Raw genomic sequence first — 9,751 nt, forward strand, 5'->3', positions numbered from 1 at the left:
AGCTGCAATGAACACTGGAGCACACCTGTCTTTATGTATAAATGTTTTCAGATTTTTTTGGTAGATACCCAGAAGAGGGATTGCTGGGTCATATGTAATTCTATTCGTAATAGAAGCTGCACCAGTCTGCATTCCCACCAACAGTGTATGAGGGTTCCTTTTTCTCCACAGCCTCTCCAACACTTGTTACTATTTGTCTTGTTGATGATAGCCATTCTAACTGGGGTGAGGTGATATCTCATTGTGGTTTTTATTTGCATTTCTCTGATGATTAGTGATGTTGTGCATTTTTTCATACGTCTATTTGCCATTTGTATGTCCTCTTTGGAGGAATGTCTCTTCAGGTCCTCTGCCCATTTTTGAATTGGGTTGTTTGTTTTTTTGTTGTTGAGTTTCATGAGTTCCTTGTATATTTTGGATATTAACCCCTTATCAGAGGCACTGTTTGCAAAAAATCTTCTCCCATTCAGTTGGTTGCCTCTTTATTTTATCGATGGTTTCTTTTGTTGTGCAGAAGCTTTTAAGTTTCATATAGTCCCATTCATTTATTTTAGCTTTTACTTCCTGTGCCTTTGGAGTCAAATTCATAAAATGTTCTTTGAACCCAAGGTCTGTAAGTTTCTGTCATGCAGGGCGGCCTGTGGGGTCTCTGCTCCCGCTCCCCACATAAGAACGCAGGATATGGTGAGGCCAAAAAGGAACACCCACGGAGCCATAGGTAGGGGAGTCATACCACTATAGTCTCACTGGAGGCTGGATTCACACGACGTGCGACCTGCTGTCCGCTTTTCTGCCAACCGACTGACTCTCCTCCTTGACTCCCCTTGACTCTCCTCAACTCCCCAATGTAGCTGCGGCAGTTATATTAGTGGCCAATGGCTCAATGGTTACAGCTGATGGCCAATTAGCCACAGCTGACAGCCATCTACTACCCGAGCCAGCACCCTTCCACGTGAGGCTGAGAGCCTGGAAACTGCTCTCTGGGGCTCTGTCCCCACAGTTTCATACCTATGTTTTCTTCTATGCGATTGATTGTTTCAGGTCTTATGCTTAAGTCTTTGATCCATTTTGAATTAATTTTGGTGACAGGTAGCAGTCCAGTTTCATCCTTTTGCACGTGGCTTTCCAATTCTGCCAGCACCATTTATTGAAAGGCTGTATTTTTTTCTCAACTGTATGTTTTTTGCTTCTTTGTCAAAAATTATCTGTCCATATTTATGTGGTTTTATTTCTGGGTTCTCAATTCTATTCCATTGGTCTATGTGTCTGTTTTTCAGAGCAGAGATTTTCAACCGTCTGCTCATTGCTGGACATTGTTTTGTATGTACTGGGGGAGTCCCATTTGAAAAGGGAATATTTAAGGGAATCATTCTTTTATAAATGAAAAGTAAATCTTTTATTAATTTTATTTTTATGCATATTTTCTTGCTAGGTTTGCCTGGATGGGGCTCCTGAAAGTGCCAAAAAGATATAGAATAATTGATATGAACTGGGGGTTAATCCTGGGAAGCTTCTGGAAAAGGAGAGCATGTTTTGAAAGGTAAAAAAGGCACCAGGCCTTGTCTGCTGTTCTTTCTGCTAGAAGTATTCTCAATGCCCTCCCCCCCCCTTTCAGATCTCAGTTACCTTGACCACCCAACATGAGCTAGAGTCAACTCTGTTACTCTCTTTCATGGCATTTCATTTTAATATGAAAGCAGTTCAATAACTTCCCTTGCCTCTTCAACATTATGTGTGCTTAAGCTTTTTGAAATTTATGGTAAAATCCACATGGTTTTGATTAAATGTCTTTACACTCCCCAGGCATTCCATTTCATTTTAAACTACCAATGAGTGAGTCAGCATTGTTAGGTAAAATTGCCAAAGTTGATGCTCTTAAAACAGCTGGTCTCTGTCTTATTTCCTCTCCAGTGACTTATTACAAGATTTTTCTTTCTGTTTTTTTTTTTTTTACCAAACCAGCTGGGTTCCAAGGACAATTCCCCTGACCACACGAGCTAAGTTAGCAAATCCAGGTTTCTGCAGCAGCATCTGGTCACTGTTCTCCAGTGCTGTTAATTAATTACCTTTTTAAATTCTTTCAGCTTTTTATATAATAGCAGTGCTACAAGCAGAAGCTCAGTTACCAACTGGAAACAGGTAGGTAGAAAGATGGAAAATCAAAATAACAACAGGAAAGAAAAATAGACATGGTATATTCAATTCAGTTCCAGAAAAATAAATAGTCTCAGCGGCAGAATCTCTATTTGCAAACATCAAATAAAATTTTGATTGTAGTTAGATAGGTTATAATGTAGGGAGAAAGGCACATTCCACCTTAGGGAGTATATGAGGGGCTATAGATTGTGGAGAAATGCAAATAACTGACTGACTTTTATTTGGTGGTAGGAAATGTGTCATAGGTTTGCAGGGTAAAACAAAAGCTTGGAGGAGAGTCAGCGTCAGTACAATGTAGTGTAATTAGCATAGGAAGGGACTTAGGGGTTCAAATGATAATTTAGAAAAGGATTTATTTACTTTTTATTTCATTAACCATTTTGATTGGAGTGAAGGGAATTAATAACCCACAGAAATTAGAAGTCAAGACCACCTACTCTGTTTTATTTCTGTGTTTACAGAAAATTTTTTAAAAAGGAAGAAATCCACTTGACTAGTTCTCCATGGTATTTTTTGGGGACTAAAATCAAATGAAGCACACAGAATTTGGAGAAGGATTAACTGGTAAACTCTTCCTGAGAATGCACCTGACCCCACCTGCTTGTCTAATTACACACCTGCCATCATTTTTGACTGTGATATTAAAAAAAAATGCTATAATGATATTAAAGGGGAATTAATCCTTGTTCTATAACCTATAGTTGTTGTTTTCTCCATCTCTAATTTTGGCCACCACAATGTCAAGTAGTAGATGTAGATAAGGTTCAGAGACAGTAACAAATTTAGGAATCCATGCATATGAAAATTGATGGTAAGAGGAACAGTGAAAGGTAGGAACAACTTAATTTGGTTACTTAATTCAAGTACAATAAGGATTTATTTAAATGGGTTCTTGAAAACATCTTTATTTTACTTTCACAGAGCAACAGAGAAGGAGATACAGGCTTAAAACAAAGAACTAGAAAGTTCAGTTGGAAGCAGCGAAAAAGTTTTGAACTGTGAAATTGATAAAACATAGGACTAACCAAACAAGAGACATACACAATTTTCAGATAGTTTGTCTTAGTTGTGATTTAGATATGCTACTGATGTATTATTATATGTGCTGGACCAGAAATTTACTTGCATACTTACTGGTTTATTTCTGTGGATTTATTAGTAGGACACTAATTCTCTCTATTTTCTTCAAATGTAAACTTTAAAATGGATGAGAATCTCTTCTGGGAGACTGACTAAATCCATTTTGTAAATCTACAAAAGAAATGATGGTGTTTAGAGCTAATATTAAAGAGTAACTTTAATGATCTTTAATTGAGAAAAGTATGGTGGTAGATGAAAGTCCTGGAGAACAAAACATTCAGTGTTCTTTTAGAACATACTCAGTTTTCTCAGAGCAAAAATTGGCTCCTATCACACTTTCCAGGGCAGTTGGGATGCCTTCGTCTAGTTTTGTGTATTCAACCAGGAACAATGTTTGTTTTTGAAACTCTGAGGACACAAGCATATACATGTTAATATCTTCTGGTACTCAGTTCTTTCCTTTGCTTTTTTTCCTTTGTATTAGGTTGGTGCAAAAGTAATTGCGGTTTTTGCAATTATTTTTAACCTTTTAAATCGCAATTACTTCGGCACCAACCTAATAGATTATCCAACCCAATTCCAGACTCCCCATTTTTCCTGTTTCCTTGTCCAATACTTTCTTCTGAAGTGTCTCATGTAGGTTTATTATACTTAGACAGTACCTCATGTTCCAAATCTATTTGGCTTTTTATACTATCAAAACTCCTATTTGCTTAACCACCTATATTTGGGTTAGCTGCTGCTTTCAAAAAGTGATCAGAAAAAATAATTTACACAAAGATGTGAAAGACTTGTCATTTCTTATTACCTAACCATTGGGGGGACATTAGTATACTATTTCCCAGATGTATTGCTTGGGTGCCAAGAAAAATTCTAACGCTACCTACCAAATTAGGGAATACATTAGATATACAGCCAACATTTTTGTGTGTAGAAATAATGAATTCTTCCACAAAATTTACATTTTTATGAAGTGTGGTTATTATTGGCTCCTCGTGTTTCTAAAAATGACTAGTTAGCAATTGTTTAGAAATCTTTCTTCCTTTGCTCCTTTCTTATTCATCTTTTGTCTGTCCATTTGTTCATCGTCCTTCCCTCCTTTAATCCATCCATCCATCCATCCATCCATCCATCCATCCATCCATCCATCCATCCATCTATCCATCCAGGTAGAGGCACTTACTCATTCACCCCTCCAACACATACTAATACCATGTGATGGGGGTGGTGCCGGAACCTGGGACAATAGAATAATATAAAACACTGACTTTTCCCTGCAGGGCTTCTCAGCCTTGGCACTGTTGTAATTCTTTGTCGTTGGGGGCTATAGTGTTATCCTGGTCATTGTAGATGTTTAGCAGTATCCCTGACTTCCACCTACTAGTGCCAGTAACAACCCTGCTCCTTCCTCTACCCCCTGTCCTGGTTGTGACAACCAAAAATGTTTCCAGACATTGTCAAATGTACCCTGTAGGGAAATAAAATATCCTTGATAAGAATGCTGTTTTAATGAGAGACATGTAAAGGGCACATTTCCCTGCATTTTATAAGTCTTATAATAAAGGTGCACATATTGGGGATATATTTGGATATATTCTGTCTTTGCTCCCACCTCTGATCTTTGCTAATATACTTCTGCAAAATAATTCTTAGTTCAATCCTGAAAGGAGATCATATATTTCAGGAAATTATTCATCATAACTCATGATTGACTTCTTTTGTACTACAGTGACTTCTGGCATTCCATGTGATAGATCCTCATTCAAATAAACTGTCCAGCCAGATAGCTAATTAGAGTTTAATGTTGGTTTTTCTACCATGCAGTTTCTGTTGAAATGACTTGCAAAGATATTTAATATAAATGCTCTTTTTAAGAAAGTAGTTATTAAATACTGAACTATTAAAAATGAGCCATTGTATAGATCAGGGTGTGAAGAATTGGAATTTGTAATCAACTCACCAAATTGTTTTTTTTGGGGGCTTTAATGAAAAATTTTGATGGCTTTTAACTGAGGTTATTATTACTTCTATGTTAGTAGTTTTTCAAGCACAGCCCTTTAGTAGTTTATATAACAAACAGAGGTTGGCAATGGTTAAAATAAATAATATTCCATTAAATCTTAACTAGGTATGAGATGTTTGTACTGATTTGCTCATAATATAGGCCTCTTATTGTTATACTTTCTTTGCTTACATAATTTCATTTATTGATGCTCCAGTATTGTTTTTTCTTAAATTCTAGATTGACGCATGTCTTACTTTAGGTTTTGGAGAGTGGTGATGGAATGTCATGGTTCTTTATGTATTTTTAATTCTAAAATTCGAGGAATCATTAGAATATTGCTTCAAATGCTTTCCTCCTCTTCATTCAGTCCTATGAAACTTTGATTATAGGAATTCTTTACCTATTGGCCATGGGTGGAAGTGGGAGGAATTTGTAATTTCCTTTTTGTTGAGGTTTCTGATAATCAGTAGATTTCAACTGCAGCAGAGTTTTACTATAGTGTTGACAATTATTAGCTCTTTATTTTCAGTGATAAATATTTGTCACTTTTAATTTACCCTGGCTATATACCTATAAAAGAGAGGTTGTGGAGGATTAACTTTATCTCTGCCTCACTTTTTTTTAGAGATGCAGAGTAAACTTCTTAAATAGAGGTACAACTGACACTTAGCTGTAATATTCCAATGTTCATCTTTGGGGGTGTGCAGTCGAGTACACACAGACTTCTGTCACAGTTCTAGATGTCTTGGCAGAATAATGCACATGACACAGAAAAAAGAATGACTTCCCTGTACCATTGGTTATCTGTTGTAGTATGAGTGGCTAATATATTCTCTAGGAGCTATATCTGAATCTTTGTTCAAATGCAATTTGGTCTGCCCTTGGTAAATTGGTCTGTGTAGCCAACCAGAGCAGAGACACGTTTTGTCTTTTGGGTACATGCAGGACTGACAGTAACTGAGTTGAGATTACTCTGGCTGGAAGTAGGAGCTGACCTTTCTGTAGCTCTAGTATTTTGCTCTTTATATTTTTGGATGTGTTTTGGGTTGAAAACTTTGTCACATTGTGTCGAGAGGTCCATGACTTAGCTTTAAAAAAATTAAATAGAGAATCATTTGTTCTCTTCACTCAAAAATTCCTACTGGGTCATAGCAACCTTGTAGCCTGTACTATCATTTTGCTAGTGAGTTCCATGTCTTTCTACTTGAGGTGTAAGGGATCGCTCCTTTTTATTTCCCACAGACTCCCTTCTTTTTTTTTTTTAATTTATTTTTTAAATTTATTGGGGTGACAATTGTTAGTAAAATTACATAGATTTCAGGTGTACAATTCTGTATTACATCATCTATAAATCCCATTGTGTGTTCACCACCCAGAGTCAGTTCTCCTTCCATCACCATATATTTGATCCCCCTTACCCTCATCTCCCACCCCCCACCCCCCTTACCCTCTGGTAACCACTAAACTATCCCTTCTTAAAGCTTCAAATACTTCCTTATTCTAGAGGCCTTATTAAACTTGTTGACTAAATGTATATTTACTCTATTAGTACCTTTAATAATTTTTATTTTCATATGAAAACTCTGAAATGAGATGCGCTATTTCATAATCTCTAAATGGCCAGGGTTATTTATAAGCCCTGGAAATTTCACCATGCATCATGTCAGTATATCCAGTATATAACCACCTCTCATTACCTCTATCTTTATCAATCTGATCTAAGACACCATCATCTCTTGCTTGGATTGTTGCAATAGCTTCTAATAATCTCCCTGGTTCTATCCTTGAGACTCTAACGTGTATTCAATGATGCAGCATTCGAAGTGATCTTTTAACAATGTAGGCTAGATTTTGTTCTTTCGCTGTTTAAACTCCAGTTGCTTATCTCATTCGAATACTAACCAAAGTCCTACAGCTTATAAGGCCCTACTATACACTCTACTTCCCCTGCTCCATCCCCCAAACACTCATGGTTGACCTCTCTGGTCTCCTTGTAGTTCTTTGAACATACCAAGTCAGCTCACACCTCAGAGCTTTTACTCTTGCTGTTATCTCTGCCTGGAATATTGCCCCCCAAATACATGTATGGCTTGCTCATTCACCTTCTTTAGCTTTCTGATCAGTCAACTTATCAGCAAGAAGTTTCACATCAATTCTATTTTATAAAAATAGTACCCATACTACTGTATTCACCTTTCTTGCTTAATTTTTCTCCATAGTGAAATCATTGACAGAAACCCTATATATCTTTTTGAATATTTATTTTTTTAATCATCTCTTTTTTCTGCCAAAATGTAAATGCCTGAGGATAGGGACTTTTGTCTATTTTGTTCTTGGCTATATTCCTAGTGCTTAGACTACTTCCTGGTACATAGTAGGTGCTTGATAAATGTTTTTTGAAGGAAATGAGTTAATATTAATAGATAGAACCTAATTCAGTCCAATCATTCATTTATTCAAAATCTTTTTTTTTACTATCCAATATTTGCAAGGTACTATATGGGGACAAAAATGTAAAGTCATGATGATTTATAACCTTGAGCAGTTTACAATCATATGGAGGAAAAAGACATGTGACCAACTCTAAATAGTAAATGTGGATGTATAGGTAGGTCATGAGGAAGGTTAGGCAGATGAGTTACCATTTGATTTGGATATTAATGAATTAATCATATTTTGGGGAGTATAAAATAAAAAGGGTAATGTCTGGCTTCAGGAATAAAAAATCAGAGTCACAGGATCTTATAAGTCTCTTTGTCAAAGAATAGTCCTCTTTGGCCTATCTAGTATATAAAATTGATTATTATTCCTCCAGGGAGAAGATAGCTAACATTGATCATACTGATAAAGAAATTTAACATTGAATGCCCTTTGTTTATGGTTTCATCAGGTGCACCCATGGCTACCAGTCCACTAGATCACTCACCGTTCCTTGTGCTAGCAAGACCACCTGACAACTTAGTTACCCTCATGTGTAATGACAGCAATAGTGGCCAACAGGATGTTATTTGATTTTTGTGAAATGCTCAGGTAATATTCGACTTCCAAAATTTATATACTTTTTCATAGAGGGTATTAATATAATAGTATTAATTTGAGTAGTGTCATTTTCTTCCTTTAGGTAACAGGCGAGTGCACCTACCAAATGAGCCAATGAATGGAGCCAACTACTCTGTGGTGTCTGAGTTTGTGTTCCTGGGACTCTCCAGTTCCTGGGAGATCCAGCTTCTTATTTTTTGCTTGTCTTGTCTCTTCTATGTATTTAGTATTATGGGAAACCTCCTCATAGTGGTCACTGTGACTTCCGATCCTTATTTACATTCCCCCATGTATTTTCTGTTAGCCAATCTCTCCATAATTGACCTGATATTTTGCTCCATTGCAGCACCCAAGATGATTTGTGATCTTTTCAGGAAGCGGAAGGTCATCTCCTTTGGGGGTTGTATAGCTCAGATCTTCTTTAGTCATGCTGTTGGGGGCACTGAGATGGTGCTGCTCATTGCCATGGCCTTTGATAGATATGTGGCCATATGTAAGCCTCTCCACTACTTGACTATCATGAGCCCACGAATGTGCATTTTGATTTTAGTGGTTGCCTGGACCATTGGTCTCATTCATTCTTTGGCCCAATTGGCATTTGTGGTAAACTTGCCTTTCTGTGGCCCTAATGTAATAGACAGCTTTTATTGTGACATACCTCAGCTCATCAAACTTGCTTGCACAGATACCTATAAACTGGAGTTCATGGTCACTGCTAATAGTGGGTTCATTTCCGTGGGTGCTTTCTCCTTGCTCATCCTCTCTTACATCTTCATCATGGCCACTCTACAGAAACACTCCTCAGGTGGTTCATCCAAGGCTGTTTCCACACTGTCAGCTCATATTATTGTCGTGGTTTTATTCTTTGGTCCATTGATTTTTTTTTATATGTGGCCCTCTTCTTCAACACATCTGGATAAATTTCTAGGCGTATTTGATGCAGTTTTAACTCCGTTTCTAAATCCAGTCATTTACACGCTCAGGAACAGAGAGATGAAAGTGGCGATGAGGAGAGTATTCAGTAAGCTTACAGGTTTTAGAAAAAATCAATAAATGGCTTTATTGAAACACAAAATTTCCAAGTGACTATTTACAATTTTTTTGTCCCTCATAGCCACTTCTCATGAAGAATGCACCATTTCTCTGAGGTCTTATCTTGTTCTTTTGTTTGAAACACATTCCTTTGTTTCTTCATTTTGCTGACTCTGTGTTGGCTTCCATGCATTAGGTAAAACAGCCACCTCTCCAGTCTTAAAGGAGTTGCTTCATTTTAGAGATAAACCTTACTGTTCGACCCTACCCTAGCTCTTGGTTTTCTCTCAAACCTCTGTAATTTCCAAGCAGCTTGTTTTATTTTTAATGGCTCCCAGTAGTTGAGGGTGTGTCCGGAGCTGTCAGTGTCCCAAAGGGAAAGATCTCAGTAAGCACCTTTATTCACCATGATTGGGATTCAGACCCTCAGGTAGCAGC

At 37.2% G+C, this 9,751-nt stretch overlaps 1 protein-coding gene across 1 annotated transcript; it reads left to right on the top strand.

The window, feature by feature from the left end:
• The first annotated feature begins 8,386 nt into the window (after positions 1 to 8,386).
• Positions 8,387 to 9,334, top strand: LOC109458871 (olfactory receptor 4F15). The gene has a single exon (XM_019752857.2). It carries the CDS (start codon positions 8,396 to 8,398, stop codon positions 9,332 to 9,334), a length of 939 nt encoding a protein of 312 aa, XP_019608416.1. The 5' UTR covers positions 8,387 to 8,395.
• The last annotated feature ends 417 nt before the right edge of the window (positions 9,335 to 9,751 follow it).

The sequence above is a fragment of the Rhinolophus sinicus genome, linkage group LG03, assembly GCF_036562045.2.
Source record: "Rhinolophus sinicus isolate RSC01 linkage group LG03, ASM3656204v1, whole genome shotgun sequence".
Lineage (NCBI taxonomy): Eukaryota > Metazoa > Chordata > Mammalia > Chiroptera > Rhinolophidae > Rhinolophus > Rhinolophus sinicus.

Excerpts from the sequence above, each read along its gene's own strand:
- LOC109458871 (XM_019752857.2), top strand. The coding sequence starts at position 8,396 with ATGAATGGAGCCAACTACTCTGTGGTGTCTGAGTTTGTGTTCCTGGGA.